Here is a 23,567-nt window from a genome sequence, read left to right as displayed (position 1 = left end):
TAGATATTAATTTGCTGCATCCTGCCCCATAGAATGGTGGAAATATTATACAGTTTAGTTACGTCTTTGAAAAGCAGCTATTATTTCAGAAGTTTTTACTAAATGATTAGAACTGTAGCAATCTCTAGCAATCACCCTGTTAATAGCCCTCTGTAATAAATAATACTGTTAACATCACACAGTTCAGTTGTTCTGATGTAATCCCTAATGTTAAAACTGTGCTACATTCTGATCCTTAGCTATGTAAGCTTCTTGCTTCTAATATCTTGCACGTCTTCTGTACTGGTATACATTTGAAAATTAGGTTAGGTTAAAATGTCCATCTAACAATGACAATAAATCCAATTTTTGCAACATATCAAAGCCATTGAGTCTAAGACAAAGGGAATGGGATGGGACCATCCCTTCTGCAGAAGAATACTGTGCCATTTTCTCCATTCAGGCAGAAGTTATACAATGGAAGACATTTAACACCGCAGGAATTTTGCCATTAATTCCAGCAGAGTCAAAATTTCACTTGAAATCATGAAGCATTCGGCAGAGGGACACTGGAAGAATTTCCTGCTGACACCAGTTTGGTGGCTTTTGGCTCAGTCCATAAAGAGCTTCCACTTTTAGACTACGGAAATAGGAACTTCTAGGGGGCTGTGTCCTTTAATATTTATTGATTTCTATTTTAATCAAACTTTTTTTTGTTTGGGTCTTCATTTTTTGAATTGATATACAAGCTCATATTTGACAAAAACAAACTTGGCTTTAATATTCATTTGAGCTAAGGAAGCATCGATCACGGTCCTCATTGCTGGCAAGACATTTGGCTGCCCTGAACAGCTACAGCAACATTCAGTTTGAAAGCTGTACCCCAGTATTCTCTGCAGTGTTGCAAGAGATATGCCTAGGGCAGTGTTTCTCAAAGTGTGCTCCTAGAAGCCCTAGGACTCCCTAAGACTCCTTCAGAATCTCCATGAGCACCCCATAAGTGACCACCATCTGCTTGGTGATGTGCCACTCTGTGCATGCACCAGTACTCTGGGGCTCCCCAAGACTCTGCACATGCACCAGTAGGGCTTCCTGAGACTCCATTTAGGAGTGTAATGTCTGCAGACTGCTGTCCTTGGGAAATACCTCCTGGACTGCATGCTGCTTCACTGACACTCCTAAATGGGTGCCAAACTCATTTCATACGGAGGGCCACATAGCATTCTTGATGGCTGCTGAGGGCTGGAAGTGATGTCATTAGGCAAGAAGTGATGTCATTAAACAGGTCATAACCAACAATAAACACTTTTTTCTCACTTAGGAACTCATTAGCTGCAAATGACAAAAGAGAAAATATACAAATCTTGATCATATTTCAAGATATCGGAGAGCCCAATTTTTATGTGGGCTGCCCTTTCAGCAGTAACACCTCAGCACTACATAGTAGCTGAAAGCCTGAAGGCCGTATAAAAAAACTTCCGCGGGCCGCGTCTGGTCCCCGGGCCTTATGTTTGACACCCCTGCTCTTAAACCTTGGTTGTCTGGTCTCATGAAAATATTGCAGAGGATAGTGACTTAGTAGTAGGTGAGCTTCATGAATTCCAAGTATTACCAAGTGCTGATTCACACATGCATGGGGCTTGCATGTGGGGCTTGCCAAAAAGCTAGCAAGTCACACTTTGCATTTCCAATTTTTGATGTACATGCAAGTGCTCCTTATCTACAGGTTTAGGACCCACAGATTCAGCGGCATACCGTGGGGGGGGGAATGCTTTTTTGTGCCACTGGAAGCTACACTCAGGAGGTAAGCACTGCTTCCAGGAGGTGGGCAGCGTGAAAAAGCTCTGATGGAGCATTCTGCACTGCTTAGCAGCATGCAAAAAGACTCCATTGGAGCCTGGGCCACCTACTTCCTCCTACCTTTTTTTTTTTTCCAAAGGGGGAACAAAGGAAGCAGTGCAGAAGTAATTGCAGTGACAATTACATTACCGCAATTACTTCCAGGTCGGGGGGAACAAGTGAGGGATGGCCTCTGCCGGGAAAACTGCCAGGACTACCACTGCATGGTTTTGACCTAACGCAGGTCAGGAGGGCCTCCCTGTACCTCTTGGATGTGGGACTTCTGGGAGGGAGACCTTCTGAGGCCTGAGTGGGGACTCAGAAGGCCTGCCAGAGGCACTTCCACTATCCAAGCCTTATAGTGTTGGATCACATGATCCGCCACTGTAAAGTCCCAGGTCAATGATGTGAAAGCTGCTCTGCTGTTCTGCAGGATTGATTGCGACAAGGGTGCCAACAGTCTGCAGAAATGCCACCATCTTCCGCTGTTGCTGGTAAGGGGAGGATTGCCGTTCTCTGCTGTTGCTTGTTCATGGGAGGATTATGGGAGGGTTAGGGCAGAGAGTGGGCTGAGCCAAGGAAAATTCAGGAGCAGGAGGGGGTGGATCTCAGAGTAGCTAGTGGGATCCTATATCCCCTTCCTGGTCCATACTCACACCCAGAGTCTCCTCAGACTTACGCCAGTTAAAAAGCTGGCATAGATTTGAGGAAACCCATTGGAGAACGGCCTATGGAGAGGTAAGTAAAAGTGTTCTTTGCTCTCCTGTCTGGTCTCTTGCTGGCCCATAGAATACAGTGCAAGCTCCATCAGAGCCCAATCCTGCCCAACTTTCCAGCACTGATGCAGTTGTGCCAACTGCATCCTGTGGTGGTGGGGCAGTCACAGAGGACTCCTCAAGGTAAGGGAACATTTGTTCCCTTTTCTCGGGGCTGCATTATGCCTGCACCAGCGCTGGAAATTTGGATAGATTTGGGCCCTAAGATTCCCTTCCAGGATGTATACAAGGCCGAAGGGGGCAAGGTTTCCAAAAGGCAGTCTGTTTGTGGCCGGCCACAGAGAAGTAGCCTCTAAGATCTTCTACACTGGTGATGAAAGTGATAAAGAAGTGCAAACTGGGGAAGACCACAAAACAAACAAAAACAGAAAGGCGAAACTTAGAATTAGTCACACAGGTTTTTTTCTTTTTTCTTTAACAGACATAATAGAATTCAACAGTCCGTCCGTCCCCCAAGAAAGTCATAATTGTGTGAAAGTCGCAACAATAAAAAGAATGCAATTCACCAAAGCCAAGCATTTGCCCTCCTGGCAACAGAATCACAGTAAGGGCTAGATAAAGGGCTCTTGGGCTGAGTTTCTCAGCATACAACAGATTTCCTTGCAACTGAGTTATCTGCACCTTCTACTCATAAAACTCACCTATTAGCCTGCTCAAGCATCATTTTACGCTTTGCATAATCTTGATCCTGCATGAAGAGGTGTGACCACAGCCATTCTGAGTATCAGTTTCAAAAGCTTTCAGTCTAAGTGTACCCTAACACCATTTAAAACTCTCTCAAGAGTTAATTTAAAAGACAATTCTCCTCCCCCCCCCCCCATTCTGCCAAATTGCAATTTTGCCTTCAAAATGTTTCCTGCATTTCTTGAGCTTCACTGTCTACATGGCCCAGGTGAGACCACGAGCTTGAAAGGTTGGAAAATTTATGTCTTTTAATGAAAGACGATGACTGCAAAATGTGCGGTGTTACTGCATTTTGCAGGCAGGGCCCATGAGAGGAATTTTAGCAGGGGGTACAGAGTTGCTTCTGGGACCCTTCCCAAAGGGGAAGGGGGGCAATGGGGGCAGGCAGATAGGGGGCAAAATAGGGCAGGGGGAGGGTATTGACAGCCACAATAGTCTTTGGAACTCAGGTCTACTAGGCTTCTTCATGCAGAGCCCAGGTCTACCCGAACATGCAGCACTGGCAGCTATATAAAGTGATATGGAAAACCAAACACACCCCCAGGTCTCTCTAAAATCTTTGAAATATAGAAAATCAGTTGCAGAAAATGAGCATTATCATATTTAGGCTCACGCTAGAATGGATCAAAATGAACTTCTGCAGCAGCTGTAACCCCACAGCTGGGTCTTTGAGCTTTTATATACTTCTTCATGGTTATGGGATCCATAAGACAAACTGTAGCAGGCTAGTTTCCTTCCAGATTTGACACTTTATTAAGGAGGGTCATGGATACTTTCCTGGGCCTGGTGTGCATGGCTTGCAGCAGCAGTTAACATTGCATGCACATGGTTGTGCCCCAGCATTATGCGCTGGCAGCGAGTTCAGGTGAGATAGGAAAATGTCAGGTCCCAGGAACTTTCTGGGCCCCCTCCTTTGGCTCCTGGGCCCCCTTTCTGCCCCTGGGCCCGGGTACAAATTACCCCCTTTACCCCACACTCCTAGGTCCTATTTGCAGGCAGTGAGGTACACCAAATTTTCAAAACTTTACCTATTGGAGGAGGCAGTGTCGATTATATGCAAATCTATCCCTAACCCAATGGCTTCAAGCCACACGGAAATGTGGACTTTGAACAGTATACTTTTTGGGAGGCACACCAAAAGGAAAGAGAAAGGACATGAGTGCCACACCTGCTTACATCACCTGACTTGGTCATGCAAATTTGCAAGCATGGTTCAGGAGATAAAGGCAAAACAATACACCAGTAAAGCTCACTAGGCAAATCTTATGAGAACCTCAGATGACCCGCATCAGAATACACTGTCTGAGCAAATGAACTATCTGAAAGCAGAGTGTCACTAGGATTTGCATCACCCAGTGCGAGAGCTCATTGCGCTACCCGCATGTTGGAGCCCCTCCTGTACCAGACCGTACAGAATAAATTACAATATCATACTCACAACCTTAATGCAGTAACATCAACAGAGTTGGTGTAACCCCCATTAATTTATTTTAATATATAACAGTACAGGTCACCCAACAAATCAGTAATGAACAAAACACCAGTGGCCAACCTGATGATATTCACAAGATCCATGCTAACATTTTATTGGGTACCTGCTGTGTCACAAAACATCTCATTGACTCCCAGAACAATCAGTCTCATTGGTTAGTTTCGAGTTAAGGAAATGCACTTTTTGTTACATAAGGCAATTGTTTTTCCTTTTCTGGTTATTTGGCTGTAACATTTGAAAACATACAAATATTTTGATGTGGTTTATTTGATTGCACTCTACATTATATTACCCATCAAATGATATATCACATTACACAGGCCTACAAAATTGAGGGTCAGAAAAGTTTTCCCAAACTTTATGATGGTTTGATAGGAATTTGGGGTGCCGATTCCAAAAAAGGGCATCCGTTTTGCCCTATCACGGCTAGTTTTGGAGATATGGTATAGCCTCATTAGTGAATGGTTCAAGCAGCTTCCTCATAAGGAAGCCATGGTGTAGGAATTGGTGTATTGGTGTAACCAACAGGAATTGGTGTAACATTTAAGGAAGCAAAATGTGTGTTGGCCTGTGTTATGGTATTATTAAAATTTCCAACATTTTCACAATTTTGGTCACTAGTGGTGTCATACACATCCATGAATGTGTCACCTAGTGTGACCCGCATCCCCTGAGTGCATCACCCAGTGTGGCCCTTTCACCCACTGCTGAAAGGCATGCCCAATGAATAGAGCAAGGAATCCCCTCCCCAAAAATAAAAAGAGCGTATGCACTCCAGAAACATTCAAACAGGAACCAGTCAACATAGCTCCAACGTGACAATCACTCTTCCAAAACTCACCAAATCTCTATGGAGCCAGTACAGGACACTTGCTACAGTTGTGGAGATTTTTATCATCACAGAGATATTTGCCTGGGCAGAGGTATCGTTTACAGCAATGGTGGAAAATGAAAGCACTTTGCAAGAGCCTGCAGATCACCACCATTGGCACCAGGTACTCATTACTGAAGCCAAGCATATGCTCTCCCAGTTGACTCTCCAGAGGAAAACAGCTCAGGTGTTTATATAGTGTTTTCCCCATAGACAATAGTTTCCAAACTAAAGGGGTTCCCACATTGTCGTGTTTTCAAGGGCACATGACTTGAATTTTGATTGATGTTAGTGCACCTGTGGGTGTTATGACTTGGGGCATACATGATGCAATCCCTCAAAAACCACTACTACTGAACACAACAATGAAGATATATGGCTATGGAAATCCAGCACCATTATCAATGTGTGGAGCGTTCCAAGCTCATTTTACCTTCAGAGACAGAACTGTTACAAGGCCAGTATATGTGGTGATCAACAGACTGGACCTGATGCATTGATCACAATATACAAGGCAGCTAGTACATTAGAACGGATCAAAATGACCATGCAATAGATCCTGATGGACCTACTCAAAGCCTCCAGACCCATGAAGAAATGCTTGAATGAAATTGAAAGCTAAAAAGAAAGCAAGTTAAACTTCACATGGATTACACTATTTAGCCAGTAGTTCAACCATTTAGACATATTCCCTTCCATATCAAAAAACCTAGTGGAAGACAAAGTTAATCATTTGGAAGAGCTTGACATCATCAAGCATGTAGAAGGCCCCACCTCTTGGTTCCCTTCAAAAGCAGTGGGCTGTGAAAAACCTGGCAAAATCTTGATTTGTGTGGCTATGCACTTATCCAATTGAGCCACTAAGTGAGAAGGCACATTACTCCCACTGTAGATGACAACAGTGTCGATACAGAGTAAATCCTTTTCCAAACTCGACCCCACAGCTGGTTGCCACAAACTAGAACTTTGTCCTGTATCCAGGTATATCACAAAGTGTCTTAGCTGCAGCATTTCATTAGCTACAAAAATATTCCAGAATACCATCCATGAACTTCTAGGTGACAGTTCTTGATGTAAGTGATGATCTTTTTGTTTTCAGTACCACATCTAAAGAGCATGACACTCATCATGCAGACTTACAATGACTGCATAACAATTTGACCCTAAACTGTTAAAATGCAAGTTCAAAAAACCTTAGTGAAGTTTGCAGTTTACTAGGCCTTGCAAATTATTGTGGCACATTCATACCAAGGCTAGCCACAATTGCACAGTCTCTCTGGGATCTTACAAAAAAAGATCAAACATGGGAATGGCCAGACAAACATCGAATTGCTTTTGCTGACTTAAAGAACACCCTTGCAAGTGATATAATCAGGTCCTACTTTGATCTAGCTGTGGATCAAGACCAAATGTTTGGTGAATGCCAGCCCTGTTGGGCTACGAACTGTTCTCATACAGATTAATCCACATGGCCACACCTCTACCATTACATATGCCAGCAAATCTTGTAAGAAAATATTCTGTGAATATATATGGGTGCCCATTCACAGGAATAACTGACCACAAACCTCTTGAGCCTATGTTTAATAATCCATCTTTTTTTTAGCACCACCCGTCATTTCAACCACTGACTCACATTGAACTATGGATGCTCAAATTGTGAGGCTATGACTATAGAGTCATCTATTGACTAGAAAAAGACAACCCCACTAACAATCTTTCTAGGCATTCCATATCCAAAGCAGTCACAGACTATGAAGCTGTCTTTGTGAGAGGCAGAGGCTGCTATTTTTGGCAGACAGGAAAATTATCTGAAAATGTTGTGTCAGTCAAGGATTCACTCCTGCACCAATGTTATGAAAAAGCAAAGCTTACAATGAAACACCATGCTGATTAATGTAGGAGAGCTACACTGGTTTGATGCTTGTTAAAAAATCTCCAGCCTTGAAACAAACTCTCAATGCTCTTTTATCCATCATATCCAATCACAATGATACAGACAGAGCACTATGATCATGGCACAGAGAAGAGGCCATAAAGCCACAAGAAACATGTCTCACATCAAGCCACTTCAAACCAAGATCAGACGATGATGATGATTTCACACAGTGATGATGTCAACCCATCCAGCAGCTCTGCTGTACTGAATCCAACAACCCTATGTGCTCCAGAGATAAACTGTCAAGGCTATTGTTGAAGGCCTAGCCACCACTTTCCAAGCTATTTTCAGGACTTTGGCTACGATCCTATACACGCTTTCCTGGAAGTAAGTCTCACTGAATGCAGTGGGACTTACTTCTGATTAGACATGCATAAAATTGTGCTGTAAGTTAATTAAAGGAACTTGTAACCTATGAACCAGTTTTCTCTATACTATATACTAGCGGTTGCCAAACTCACAACTGCTGAGTTACAAAAAAGCAGTCCCTGTTCAGACCCGAGTTTACCATTCTGCTGGGTCGCTGCATGACTTTTACTGAGATCAGGGGACAGGGACACTCTTGGTGGTCGTGTCTGCCCAGACTTCCTATTGCACAGCCTGCGGGGCACCAGGTAGCAGATGCAACTGCTGAGAGTGTCCCTGTCCCCTATCTCAGTTAAAGTCATGCGGTGACCCAGCAGAATGGTAAGCTCCAGTTGCAGGGTGGAAGGGTTACTCCAAACCCTGGATTCAGCCCCAGGGCTGGGGTTTGAAAGACCTTGCTGTATCCCACTCTTAGTTTTGTTCACAGTTGTAAGATTGCATTCTAAATTGAATGATTTTTTTTAATGGTTATGGTTAAGCTTTCACATCTGAGGGAAAAGGAAGGGTGTTAAGTTTATAATTCAGCCATTCCTCAATCCAGGTCAGTATTCAGAATGCCCTGGCCCTTCAGACTAAGGGCCAAATCCTATCTAACTTTCCAGTGCCATTGCATCTGCAATGCAGCCCTGAGGCAAGGGAAAAAATGTTCCCTTACCTTGAGGAGGCCTCTGACTACTCCCCCCACTGCCGAGTTCATAACCTGTTGGCTTGGCTGCATCAGTGCTCGAAAGTTGGACAGGATTGGGCCCTTTGAGGACATTCCAGGACTTCCATTAGGGCAAAGGGCAAGGAGGAGTTCAAAAGGATTGGACTGCTGTCTTTTTGTGATGATCTGCAGAGAAGCAGCCTCTGCATTAAATTTTGCCTTTGGTGAAGACCATTCTGCTAACCCGCGGCCCAGTCCTATCCAACCTTCCAGCACCAATGCACCCACCATGCTTGAATGGAAAAGGAGAGCCTGGGAGAGGAAAGAAGCAGATACAGAAGATGAAAAACTTTTCTCCTCTCACCAAAAGGGCAAAACAATCCCCTTTCACCTTCCCATGCTGGAGAGGTGGCACCTGCAACTAGACCAAGTGACTTATGATCTATGATTTATGTTCTTTCTTGCTACTCCGAATCCTCCAGAGTAGTACTGACAGCTCCTTAAAAGCCTCCAGAAATTGATTAGCCAAACAAACAAAAATACCCCCTTTCCTCCTAGAGCCATTTGTTTCCTCTCCCCACCACTACTACTGGTGGTCCTATACATATCCCAGGTCTGATGACTACAGAGCTTTGCCCATTTTTATTGGCAAGTGTATCAGAATTTTAAAAGGCAGGCATATAGTACAGTGAATATCCACTGTCATGCCTCAGCATGTGGGTTTACTTTGAAATGAATGGGTGTTGTGTAGAAACGGTGCTTGGGGACTTACAGTCCCCTTTGAGATCCAGAAGTGTGATCTTTGACCTCTTTGGTGCTAGGTGGAGAAAAATGGATGCTGCTAGAACCACAGTTTCAAACTTCTCTCAAGAAAATTGCTAGTGAGGCACGTGAAAGAGTTTATAGGAGGCAGAAAATGTCTTTTGTATTCATGTTTCTGTGTTGTGTCAGTATGTTGCAAACACATGTGCTTTGTGTACAGTTCACTGAAACCCTAATTTCAACTGTGAGATGGAGTCTCCCTCCATAATTGCTAACTCCCCTCTCAGCAACGAATAAACTCTACTTAGATATTTACACCAAGGTTGTTTATTGCATAGATCATGTTTGGGAGCTGAGTTGCTCTAATCTGCTCCAAATAGCTCAAGCAAGGCATGTGGCCAATGTTTAGGGCCTGATCCTGAAAAGATCTCTTGGCTAACTTGAACATAAGAGGCTGCCTTTTACAGACTCAGTGTGGTCCGGTATTGTCTCTGGCCAACCAACAGTGGTGCTCAGTCAGAGATCTTACCAACTGTTCCACTGGAAGTCTTTTTAGATAGTGATATTAGGACTTGAGTTTGGAGCCCTCTGATGAAAAGCAAGTGCTGTATGATGGCTCCCTTCCCAAACAGTGCATGAATGATCACTTTCAGAGCCTTTGCAAGAATTCACAACTACAAGTCAAGACCCCTGCCAGGTACAAAAGAATTTGCAAGATATAGGCAAGGTGGATCCCTGAGAAGTCCCATTCTGTGGCATCTAGGGGCTTTTCAGCTGCAATGCACTGAGAAAAGCCCCTAAACCCCTGAAGACATTTTTCTTGCAGTTAAAGGAAAATTAGTACTAGAGATTTCTCCTGGCAGGGGATAGAGCTGCCCTGCTGTTTTCCAAAGTTAGGACACTGGCATTGGTAGAACACAATCCTGTTTTCCAAGCTGGCCCAACCCATTAGGAGGGCTGCGGTGGTCTGGCCACTTCCGGAAGCACATTTGGGACTCTCTTAATGAGTAGCACACTGTGAATTATTTCATTTATAAATGCATTTTCATAATAAGTGTATCAGGCTAGTCCAGTTGTTTACCCACTAGAATGCTTCCTTTCAACAAACGGAAAAATGTTCTACCAGTCAGATCCTAAAAGTTAACATCAGTTGCATTCATACAAACCAGTGGCATAGCAGGAGGGCATGCAAAGCATTAAGTTTTGCAGGGAGTCTCACCACAGCATGCAAGTGGCCCCTCCTCTTCTGATTCATTCTGGGTGGTGAGAGCAAAAGGGAGGCATGCCTCCATTTTGCTCCCACTGCTTGAAGTGGCTCTGAAGGGCAGGGGACGCTTGCACGCTGCAGTGAGGCTCCCTGCAAAACTTAGTGCTTTTGCACCCCCTCTAGCTACACAACTGTTACAAACAACATTGAGTGTGGGGCAGAGGGATCTGGTTCTCTTTCTGCACTATTTCCAGGGCCTCTGAGAGGAGTTTTATCAGGAGGTACAAAGTTTCTTTTGGGCCCCTTCACTGCTCCACTGGATCATAATTTCATATGACCATTGAATATATGGTCATTGGATATATAAAACGTGGCAGGCTTTACACAAAATGTGGGCCCTGACTATCCCCCTTAGCTATGGTTTTTAAACAGAGAAGCATTCATGGCTTTGGAGAGGTTTGGGGTAGAGGTTGTCCACTTCATTCAGAGCCCTTTCATAATTGGAGTACGGCTGCTGAGTTAGAGATTCCAACTTAATATCTTTGGAGTCTCTGGATTTTCATCAGTAAGTATTTGTTGGGCATGGAATTACTTCTCTACATAGGCCACTCTCTCCTCTTTGAGGATCACAGCATTCAAACGGTTGTGAAGTTCCCAAACCAAAACCACAAGAACGAGAGAGCTCCCCACAGCTAATGCTGCAAGCACCTTATGGAGTCCATCTGCCACAGTTCTGTTTTGTTTCTTTAAACCAAGCTTCTGTTGTAGAGTAAATAACATTTATTTAGAGTTACAAGTTTTCTTATACACACATCCATTTGCAAACCTCCATGCTGGAGTTCCAGCCATTCCTAGGGGAGGGAGAGGGGAATCATGAAGCAATTTGTGCTGTCTCTGACGTCACTGAAAATTCATATTGGCTGGTGTTTAGAAGAAGCATTTGACTGATATTTCCTTGTCATGCACAGTGAGAGTAGCACCTGGTACTTTCCATGCCTCGGCTTTGAACGTTGATTGGAGAAAATGATCAGCATTTCTTGAAAATTGTAAATGATTGTATAAATCATCAGCCTGAAGATCATAAATCTCTCCAGGAATGTGGGCAATCTGAATCAACCACCCGCTGTTAACAGTGCAATATCAGTCATACTGCCTTTTCGTTGACAAACATCAATTACTATGAAAACCTTTTTTTGGAATCTCATACTTGACAATAAGGGACCACCTCGATTCTTCTCTCAGCAAGCCAAGAACTTCTCTCTTTGGCCAAGCACTGAATATACCAGTTGACGGAAGGAGCACTAAAGATAGAACACTTGTAAATGGAGATTGCAAATTTAGGATCAAAGTACAGAATCCATGTTAATGTCTTGCACCAAGGGCCAGGGGTGAATCCAGCATTTGGGTTTGGGGGGAGGGGCATGAGCACTACCAACTCCAGAGCCCAGGTCAACCAGGTGGATAGACCTGGGCTCCTGGTTGAACTTTGACCTCTGTGGCCAAGGTTTGCTGGGCAGGCAGACCTCCTCTCCTGCCTAGACTTGGAGCCCAGATCTATCTGCCAAGTAGACCTGAGCTCCCTGTTTAACTTGTGGCCTCTGTGGGAGTTTGCTTGGCAGGTAGATCTGGGCTCCTGGTTGAACTTTATGGCCTCCGTGGCTGAGCTTCGCTAGGCAAGTAGACCTGGACTCCCATCTGGACTTGGAGCCCAGGTCTACCTGCTAAGTAGACCTGGGCTACCATTCCAGCCAATATTGCTGGTACCCCACCCACTGGGCATTCCCCTGGTGGAAAGCACAGTTTCTGACCGGGTCAGAAGCCTCGAAGAGGCTTCTGCGCGGTCCTAGAGGCATGTGATTCTCCGTGCTTAGTGCATTTGCCCCTCTGATTTAATGGCAAGTCTGCCACAGATGGAGGAGACACCTCCATGTTACTCTCACTGCCCGGAATGGCTCCAAAATGGGGAGGGGGCACTTACATAGCGCACTGAGGCACCTGCAAAACTTAACATTATGTGGGAACGCCACTGATTCTGATGGCATTGCGTTCCCCTCAGCCTCCCTTTGAAGTGGACCAAGGCATGTAAACACACACATACTGCTCCATTTTGGTTTCCCTAGGGCTCAATACATTTCCCTTGTCAGCTATCAGTTTGTCAGATTTATGACCCACCAAAAATCAGGTTACAACCCACTGGTGGGCCTCAACCCACAGTTTGAGAACAGCTGCAATGAAGTATAATCCGGTTTGAACTCTGGTCATCGGAGAGGGTCCTTTTGGATGGAGCTGTCAGTTAACAGAAGTTAGAGGGGTGGTGATTAGAAATACAGCCTTCTCAGCAGTGACACACGTTTTATGCAATCCCTTCCCCTTTGGTTTAACAACCGCTCCATCTTTCAGTGAGGCTTATGAACATTTCTTCCCAAGAAGCCATCTGATTTCAGTATGGTGGTTTTTAGTTTGTTATCTGCTTATTTTATTGGTGGTTTTTACTGTGCATTTGTATATTAGGTGTTTTGGTCTCTTCTAATTTCTTGTTATACAGTTTGCTGCTGGCTGGGAGCCCAATCCTATCCAAATTTCCAGCTCCGGTGCAGCTGCAATGCAGCTCTGACATAAGGGAACAAATGTTCCTATGCCTTGAGGAGACCTATCTGACTGTCTCACCACTGCAGGAAGCAGCACACACCCCACTGGGATTGCTGCACTGGCCCTGGAAAATTGGATAGGACTGGGCTCTGCGTGTCTTTAATGTTTTGATGTGTAATTTTATAACATTTATTTTGTATCAATATTTTTTTATTGTCTACATTTGATGTATTTTCGTAGTTTATTTTCAGCTGCTTTGGGTGCCCTTTCAGGAGCATAGCAGGGTAAAACTGAATGAATGAATGAATGAAATAATTCAAGTGTAACTAAAGAATAAGCAGTGTAGATGGAAACTAAATTTTTATGCAGAAGTTTTCATGTACACTTATGCAGACATTTATGCAGAGGTGTCACTAGGGTTTGAGTCACCCATTGCGACAGCTCATTGCATCACCCCTGTGATGGAACTCCTCCCATACCAGACAATGCAGAATAAATTACAATATCACGCACACAACCTAAACACAGTGGCATCACTAGGGTTGGTGTAACCTCCATTAATTTTTTTAAAAAAATATAAAACAGTACAGGTCACTCAGTAGCCCCCCAAAATCAGTGGCCGATTTGTTGACGCATAACTGAATAAGAGTTCTAGTATTGGCTCTGATACATAGAAATGAGAGCTGACTCATACTAACACCTCATTGGTTCCCTGCTTCATCATAATAGCACCTCATTAGCTCTCTGAACAATAACTAGCATTGGTCTGTTTTGAGTTAACCCATTTTTGCCCGGCCCACAGGTCCCTGTTGCATATATGCAATGTTGGGCAGAAAGGGCTTAAAGAAATCCACTTCTTGTTACATAAAGCAGTAGTGTTTTCCTTTACTGGTTATTTGTCCATGCCTTTTGATAGAATACAGATATTTAAACACGGTGTGTTTCATTGCATTCTGCATGAAATTCCATATCGTATGATATATAACATGATGGTATTATTCAAAAATACCAAGTTTTCACAATTTTGGCTAGTGACACCCCCCTGAGTGCATCACCTGGTGCAGTCTACACCCCTGCATCCCCCTAGTGATGCCACTCCATTTATGTAAAACATGGGAGTGGGCCTGCAGGACCCTTTGGGGGTACCTTAACCACAATTAAGTAATTATGGAATATTCTCTTTCTGCCACCATTGCACATTACTTGTCCATCCCATTTTTATATTAATGCAGGAAGTAGTTTGTGGCCTTGGAGTGGCAGGCTGGATGCTATGCCATGATAGTGCCATTTTTTTGCTTTGTTTCAAATAGCCCAATGAGATGTATGCTCCAGTGCATGAACGGGTGGCCACAGACTCACACAACTGCACTATATTTTATGCTCACTGCTCAACACAGTTCAGCTGGACAAGTCCAACTAGAAAGATTCCATTGGAAAGTCAAGCAATGCAGTGGGTGGTATAATATACATGGTGCTTTTACTCATACAATGCTTCATTCTTGTACATTATACATAAACTATTCATTGGGTCGCTCTTGAACCTTCACCAGGTACATTATCAATTCCTCAAACCCATCATCACCAATTTCTCCTTCCTGATTGACTTCTCATTCTTAGGCCCACGACAAATCAGGCATTGACAGAAAAAGACATACAAAAGACCCAGGAAGTGGACATTTTCCATCAACATTTTCCATGGGGAGGTTCTACGGTAGAACAGACTGCAGAGGGAGGTAGTGGATTTTTCCTCCCTGGAGATCTTCAAGCAGAGGCTTGACAGGCACCTGCTGGAGATGCTCTAGGAGAAATTCATGCTATAAGCAGGGCATTGGACAAGAGATCAGGGACATGCGGTACAGGGGTGACTGGTGAGGCAGAACTGCCCCATTGTAGTCCATGTAAAAGCTACATAGCTGCCCTGCCTGCTTACACCCAAGGAGGCTCTCCTTACACCTGCTTTCTCAGACGTAAGGAGAGCCTCCTTGGGTGTAAGCAGGCACATTCTGCTTACAGTGTGGATCACATCCAATTCTATGATTCCATGATCCCCCAGCAAACCCTCCATAACTCTCTCTCTCTAGTGAGAGCCAGGAGATGCAGGCTGCTCTGCTGTCCAGGTGAGAAGATGTAGTGCCCCGCACCCCACCAAATGCACCTGATGCACATGGCCCTGGTGCTAGATAGTACACTTCTTACTCGCCCCACCCCCCAATTGTAGAACCTCTGAAGAAACAGCAGTTATGTGTACACTTTTCCACTATTGTCCTTCCAGAGCTTTTTCCTCACCTTGCTTTTTAAAAGATCTATGTCTGGTGTGCTTCTAATTGTGTCTCTTTGTCAGCCCCCTTCACTGCCTGCTGTCAGGCAGACAGGTGGGACCCAAATGTAGTGAATAAAGAAAGACACAGCAGGTGTGGGTCAGAGGTCACCATAAATGGACCAGGAATCACTGCAGCCTCTGCCAGGGAGGGCAGTGACCACCACTCTCCAGTCAAATCAATGTATCCAAGAAGCAATGTTCAGAAAACAGATGTCCCCAATCCCCATATTAGGGCTCTTATTATCTTCTTCACAGGTAATGTTTTTTTTATTCAGTCAAGGGATTTTCCCAGCCAAGGACTCTGGCTGCAATCCTGTCCACACTTTCCTGGGAGAAAGCCCTATGGACTATAGTGGGACTTACTTCTGAGTAGACAGGCATAGGATTGGGCTCTCTCTCTCTCTCTCTCTCTCTCCAGGGAGCCACACACCTTTCCTCTGCAGTTGAACTGACTGATCTGAAGCTGTCCATTCATTCTGAAACCCCAGAGCTGAGCACTCTCCTGGGGACATTTGCCTGGCCCCCCTTTTCTGAGGTGCTGGAGGTGGGGGGGGGGCGTTAGGGACTGATTCTGAACTGCGGTTCCAGCGATAAGAACTTCTGAAGTCCAGATGCTGAGAGTGCCTTCAGTTTAGCGGCAGGATGAGGCCCCACGGAGAGGAAACCTCCTAAGATCCTCTGTTTGGGGGGGGGGGATGCGGGTGGAGCAGAGACCCGTGAGCTCGTCTGAGAGCCACGGCACCCACTAGGGCGCGTGTGAACGAGGCTCCATCTCGCATGACACCCCTCCACGATCTTGGGCGGGTTTACTCGGGAGTAAATCCCACTGCGTGGCAAGGATGAGGCGGGCGGGCAGATCACCACGCTCCTAGGTTTGCACGGTCCACACTGAGGCTGCAGTCCTGTCCACACTTTCCTGGGAGTGAAGCCCACTGACTATAATGGGAGCGGCTTCTGAGAAGACATGCAGCAGAGGGTGGGGACCTCAGGCTCCCCACAGATCGCGTTTCACATCGTCAAACAAAATGCACGACCCTCTGGGGAAGAAATGAGCAGAGCAAGGGAAAAAAGAGAGGAGGGGAGGCAGCTTTTCTGTTCTCGCTCCACCCCCTCTCCTCCTGCCGTCCCTGCTCCTTTCAGCAATACTTGGGCCTCAGCGAGGGGTCCGATCCCATCTGGCCCTCAGTCCAGCGCTCTTCCTGCGAGTGGCACCAGCTCAGGGCTTTTATTTGTTAAGCCATTTCTGCCCAACGTTGCACAGACGCAACAGGGAATCTAACGTGTGCACCTGTGGGCTGGGCAACAGTTAAGAAGCATCGGTTAATGCTAATGCTGAGGACCCATTTCTGCCCGGCCCACAGGTCCCTGTTGCGTATATGCAACGTTGGGCGGAAATGGCTTAATTCAGAGGCGGGTTTCTCAATCAGAAATCTCACATAGGTAGATGATCCGTGGAGGGTTTGCTGGGAGATCACAGAATTAGAAGTGACCCACACAGTCATCTCTAGTCCAATGCCCTTCCTATAATAGGAAATCCTAGACTCTATCCTATATCTATCTTCTATCCTAGAAATCCTATAGATTCTATAGATCTCTCTCTCTCTCACCCCCCACACCCCCCAATCTTTGCGTGAAGAGATACACGGATGCAGCCCCATAGAGCAGCGAGGCTTTCTCACAACCAAGTCGCCCCACGTTCGATGAAATCGATCCTCCCTCATCAGTGAGGACGGGTGACTGGAGTCGAATCAAACCTCCGATTAATCGTTGCTGATATTCGTTTTGGAAGAGACTTTTGCCTTCGCCTTGTCACTTCCTCCATTCCTCCCATTACATTTGTATTTCCTACTAAATATTGCTGCTATTCGGAGCAGGCAAACAGATTCTTTTTGCTCCTTCCATCATCCAGTTTTCTTTCTTTCTTTCTTTCTTTCTTTCTTTCTTTCTTTCTTTCTTTCTTTCTTTCTTTCTTTCCACTATCACCAAAAAATGTGCCTCTGTCCCTTTTCAATCCCGGTACCTCTTAAAGCTAAAGGGCACGCGCGCCACTTATCGTGCCTTCGATCAAGGGCAGCTGAACGTGTGAACGGACTCCCCGGAGAAGCCGCGTGTTTGGGATGATTGGTCGCGATCCGAGCAGGCTTTGATCATGGGACTCGCCCGCGGCGTCGGGGCCCATTCGCACATGCCAGCCAGCCATGCTCTGATGCTGTGGCAGTCTTCACGCGAGTAGCATGACACGGGGAACCACCACTCCTCCGTGACTCTCAGCCCAAGGCGTGTAGCGAGGCCAAGCCTGTGTGGCGTCGTTCATCGCTTGCAGCTAGACCCCCCATGCCAAAGCCAGCAACCCAATAACAAGCGATGGACGCCCACCACGTGTGAACGGCCTCCACGCCTCTTCTCTGGCTCCCGCATGGATACAGCCATAGCTATCGCTCCGCTTCTCGGGGCAGACTGACAGCTGTGGCCGCTTAAGGAGTCGCTCTTGTTTAACTCCCGAGCATGGACAAGAAAAACAGTTTTACATTCAAGCGGTTCTGTCATCAACAATGCTCAAGCCATGTTTACATGAGCAACAATGCTCAAGCCATGCCGCCCGCAGCAGCGCTAAGCAGAACAGGCTGGAGAGAGTTGGCTGACACTCCGTGGGATTCGGACCCACCAGTGGGAAAGAGGCCTGCCCCGCTTTCCCACCCCATCGGGATCTTCCGCCCCTCCGTCGAAGACAGGCTCAGGTCCGCCTGGCCAGCATCAGTGACCAGCTCTGGCCAGCCCAGCCTTTGGCAGCCCTTAACGCTGGGCCAGTGGGCAACACCGCGAGCGAGGAGCTCACCAGAGGGGAACGAGTCCTGCCCCCCCCAAGGCTAACCCGTCAAGGAGAGGTGCATGGACGGGGGCAGTCGGAAAACGGAGCTGAAAATCTAGGACACCCCAATAGCTGGAGAGAAACTGTCTCAAGAGCTTGTCTATCAATAGATCGATGGCAACATGGATGAAATTTAGGCTGCAGTCCTATCCACATTGACTATCATGGAACTTAGAGCCCAATCCTACGCATGTCTACTCAGGAGTAAGTCCCACCATAGCCAATGGGGCTTACTCCCAGGAAAGGTGGCTAGGATTGTAGCCTTGCATACCCAGGATCGGGCTCCAAGGCTCCAATCCTATCCCCACTTTCCCGGGAGTAAGCCCCATTGGCTATGATGGGGCTTACTTCTGCGTAGATGTGCTCAGGATTGAGGTTCGATTAGGTTAGGCCGAAAAAGACAGAACAACTCCGTTGGGAGTGAGAAGCACCGTAAGAAATCCTGAGAATATCCGTAACGACTTCGTGCGGAGAACCAGTAAATGGGCGAGAGCGTCCCTTTCGAGGTCCCGATCTCTCCGATCAAGAGATAGGAAGGATCTGCTCATTGGGGTGATTCCATTCGTCTCTCCGCCTGGATCTATTTTCCCTCACCCCATCGCAGACGATCTTGCTATCTAGGGAAATAGTAGCAGAGGGGAGGGGGGGGGAGTGAGCCCAATCCTATGCATGTCTACTCAGAAGTACATCCCATTATAATCAATGGGCCTTACTCCCAGGAAAGTGTGGACAGGATCGGGCCCCTAGCCAGGTAGACCAGGTGGAGAAAGAGCTGAACAAATGATTTGATCGCGATACGACTCACTGAGTAGACCAGGGAACAGTGTGCTCTACGATTGACAGGTTCATGGGATCGCTCTTGGGATTCCCCCCCCCCCAAATTAAGCCCTGGCGAGTCCCACTGATTTCAGAGGAGGAAATCCCGCAGTGAAAGCAGAATTCTTCTCCCACTGAACTAAATGGGATGCTATTAATCTCTGCAGTTCGACCCGGGAGTGAGCCACGCTGAACACGGTGGAACTTCTTCCTGAGCACCCATGCCAAGGGTCGGGCTCTGCTTGTGACCTTGGTCTGGATCATGCCCTTCTTTTTTTGGAACATGATCACCGTTTGGCAAGAGATGGGGGCACCTACCCAGGAGTCACCTCTGGGAATTACGAAGTGGGGAGGTGTAATGGAAGATCAGAAGATCATCAGGCGGATGATGTGGTGTTGACAGTGATCCCACGTTTTGACAGCTGTTTGACAGCTCTGGGAAGGGCAGGGCTGGCTCCACAGCTGTAATCAATCAAGGCCAGTGGAGACCTGGATGGACACCTGAGCTTCATTTGACCTTGAGGGGACTTTGAATGGACATGGACTAAGAGATGGCTCGCCTGAGCCGAATCTGGACTTAACAAGGGGCTGCAGGATAAAAGGCAGCTTCAGAAGGAGCCAGAGCTATCCTGACCCCAATCTATGGAAGAAGGGGACTGCCAGGACCCTGCTGAAGGAGACACTCTGCTGGAGAGGAGGGACTCTAATGCAGAAGACTGGATTGGGAAGACTGGACTGTGCTTTGGAGACTGGATTGGACTGGAGGCTTCAGATCTTTACCCATTGAGTTGAGTGGAGTTTTGGGGAGGGAAAGCCTCTGGACAAGAGGACTTGCAGGGAGTGTGTGTCTTTGTAGCAATAAATTCTTGTTAATTGCTCAACTGATAAGGAGTTCTGGTCATTTCCTTTGTACACCTCGGCTGTTGCTCTTGGAAAAGGAGGGTGTTAATTAGCCCAAAAGTGCTGGAGTATTTGGACGGGACAAACTGGCGTAGTTGGCAGGATAGGGAAAATCAAACAGGGCAGTAGGGAGCCCCCCTCTCCCCAATCGCCACCGTAATGAGCACTCATCAAAGGGACAGAGCCAGCCTCTCCGTGCCGCCCTCTAGGCTTCCCTGCCCGGCTTTCCCAAGGAGCGCAGCAGCTCCAGGATCCCTCCTTCGCTGCCCACCCTGTCTGCTCTCCGGCAGCCCAGCGCCCCTGCCGCTTCTCCGTCCTAGATCCTCCCTTGACAAGAAGTCCCGAGGAGGGAGGCAGGTACCCCGGCCCCGAAAGCTGAAACCGCGGCGAAGAGAAAACCCAGAGCCCGTCGGGCAGCCAGCGCAACCCATCTCCGCTTGGCAAAGCCATCACCTACAGGGCCTGGCGCGGCTGGATCCCCCGCCTGCTGACTGGTGGGGGATCCTTCCTTAGAAAGAGCCACGCCGGCGTTCAAAGCACTCGTCTGAGTAGAGCTGCACTTGCTTCTCCAGACCGGGACGAAAGCACTCTGTACATGTTCAGAAGCACCCTTACCCTCGAACTGCGTCACGTCTGGAGGGAGGCAGCCTCGCAGGTCCAGCCACAGGCTCCACGGCCGAGCCCTGGCAGCCTCCCCACGGCCAAGGTTCGCCCTGTCCCCACGTCCGGGGCGTGGGGAGCCTCCCCCTGCCTTTTTGTTGGACGGTTCTGGGTTCGCCCGCGCGCCCGCCCCCCCCGGCCCGGTCCCCCCACTCACCACCACGAGGAGTCCGCCGCCCGGGGTGTGAGAGTCAGCAGCATCAGGACCAGAGGGCCCCAGAGGCGAGAGGGGGCCGGGCGGCCCTCTGCCGCCCGCCCGCTGCCCCGGGGCGTCCAGGCGATCCTCGCCGCGCTGCTGGCCAGGCGTCCGGGCCCGAGCATCCTTGCCTTCCTCCGAGGGGCCGGCCGGGAGTCTCCGAAGCGCGCTGCTCCAGGCGCCCCTGGCCGAGGATCGTCCACTCCGCCCCCAGACGGCCGCTGGCTGCTCGCCTTCTGCCCGGGGCAGGGCTCCTGGAGGCGGCCGGATCAAAGGACGCGGGAGCCCCAGGCGGACGGTCGCGGGCTTGGCTGGCTGCTGCTGCTGCTGCTCCCCGGGAGAGATGCTGCTGCTCTGCTGCTGCAAGGAGCGGGTTCCGAGGCAGCCCCATGGACGGCAGGCATCGGCTGCGGATGACACGCCGGAGGGCTGGGCTCGGGGGCAGACTGACACCTCCCGTGGGCTCTCATTGGGCAACACTCCCCGGCTCCGGGACGGGGCTGGGGCCGGATCAGCGCAGCCGAGCAAGTGGGACGCCTCCCCCCTTCCAGGCTTGGCTTTATCCCCCCGCCCGCTGGCTGCGAGCTCTCACCTTGTCCCTCCCAGGCACCACCTGCTGCTGCTGCGAGCCGGAGCCAGAAGGGATCACAGGCAGCCCTGCTGCACTCCCCTCCCGGGCTGGGCAAGAGGGTCCTAGCGCCCCCTGCTTCCTGCCGTTCAGCTCTGGGCTCAGGTGAGCCCCCATTCCCAAGGAGAAGAAGGAACCACCGGGGGGCTGCTGCCCATGGGGTGGACCACCTGACATTAGACCCCCCCCCCCAACCTCCCCTCCCATAGACTGGAAAAGAAGTGGAGCCAGTAATGTGTGAACCCTGGAGTTGGTTTCCAGGATGCCTCCTCCAACATGACATAACACACAAAACATGCCCAGGCTCACAAACATAACATAGGCTGCAGTCCTATATCCACACTTACCTGGGAGTAAGCCTCATGAACTTTAATGGCACTTAGAGCCCAATCCTATGCCTGTCTACTCAGAATGGGTTATGTCAGAATGCCAGATGCAAGGGAGGGCACCAGGATGAGGTCTCTTGTTATCTGGTGTGCTCCCTGGGGCATTTGGTGGGCCGCTGCGAGATACAGGAAGCTGGACTAGATGGGCCTATGGCCTGATCCAGTGGGGCTGTTCTTAGAAGTCAATCCCATTATAGTCAATGGGGCTTACTCCCAGGTAAGTGTGGATTGGATTGCAGCCTATGTTATGTTTGTGAGCCTATGGCTGCAATCCTAACTACACTTCCTGAGAGTAAGCCCCGTTGAACAAAATAGAACTTACTTCTGAGTAAATCTGTTTAGGAATGTGCCCTATGTTTTGTGTGTGAGGTTTGCCTTGGGCTGCAATCCTATTTACACTTTCCTGGGAGTAAACTCCATTGTACGAGTTGGCTCAGCAGGATAAATGCTCCTGGAATGGGAGGAACAGTCATATTCACTGTTGGTTCTCAGCGCTAACAGAAGAAAGGTTGCACAGTGATCCTGAAACACAAGTGGCAGGATGCAGGCAGGAATCTGGATCTCCCATGTACAAATCTCATCATTTTGGCTTATCAAACATAAATGGAGAAAAATAAATAAATCCATCCTTTGCAGGGTTATTGTAAAACTGTATGTCTGTTCCAGGACCCAGAACCCAATGAATGGATCCCAGTTTTCAGACATGACACCTAGATGAAAATTCCACATTCAGACATAGTATACTGTATCTCTTAATACCAGATTCTGTGGATCAACAACAGGGAAAGATCTACCCACCACTATTGAAAACAGTATGGTAGACTACACAGAATTTGGTTCGATCCAGCAAAGCAATTCTAATTTAAACTGGAATATGCTTAATATCTGAGGAAGGGCCAGTATGAAACACATGCATATTCATTAAGGGGACCATTTTCTGAGAAAACTTGTCCACAGTCCTTTGTACTCCTAGAGAGTCCTAGAGAGTCCTTTGTACTCCTAGAGAGACTCTCTTTTCAGTTATTGCTTGCATCTGCTGCAATAATTTAAATTTGATTAGTTACTCAAATCATTATTTTGGTTTCTAAACAAACTCCAAATTCAATGAATCGCTGTTTCTAGAATACATGGTAAGGTTAAGGATCGAATTAATAGAAAAGAACTGAGCAGTTTTAATTTTTAGAGTGGGTTTGTGTGTGTATGTAGTAGTAGAAGTAGTAAAAAAAACACACTGTGTATTTCATTCTATTGCTAGTTTCCATCTTCTTTAGTGTTTTAGAAGGAAGCAGTTCCTTGTTTGTCTTCATAAATCCTGCCCACATGCACTGGGACTGATTCACACATGCATGTCACGTGCAGATTGGACTGCCCCCCCCCCCCAAACACTCAGAACATGTGAATTGCCTCCATTGAAAATTACAGTCTTTTAGGCAATGACAAAGGAAAAAAAAACTTTCTTTTTTGATCTGGCTGTTTCTTACATGCGAGTTTTGATGCTGCTGTCATCAGGCAATTATTTAACGCAATACACATGTAAATTCTGCCCAAGACTCTGTCTGTGCATTCCTTTAACATCCACTGTCAGCTGCCAAGAAAAACACTAGTAGCTTCTTCTAGATTAAGCAGGATACTGTATTTTCAA

General features: G+C 47.4%; 1 protein-coding gene across 1 annotated transcript in view; it reads right to left on the bottom strand.

Annotated features, from left to right (window-relative positions):
* WNT2B (Wnt family member 2B) overlaps positions 1 to 20,916 on the bottom strand; it is a 51,097-nt gene extending 30,181 nt beyond the window's left edge. Inside the window, exon 1 of the mRNA XM_066622867.1 lies at positions 20,873 to 20,916. Within this exon, the coding sequence (XP_066478964.1) occupies positions 20,873 to 20,916 (44 nt within the window). The remainder of the gene's footprint in view (positions 1 to 20,872) is intronic.
* Positions 20,917 to 23,567: the final 2,651 nt, after the last annotated feature.

The sequence above is a fragment of the Tiliqua scincoides genome, chromosome 4, assembly GCF_035046505.1.
Source record: "Tiliqua scincoides isolate rTilSci1 chromosome 4, rTilSci1.hap2, whole genome shotgun sequence".
NCBI lineage: Eukaryota > Metazoa > Chordata > Lepidosauria > Squamata > Scincidae > Tiliqua > Tiliqua scincoides.
The sequence above is the reverse complement of the archived record's forward strand: the minus strand, read 5'-3'. Positions and strand labels throughout refer to the sequence as shown.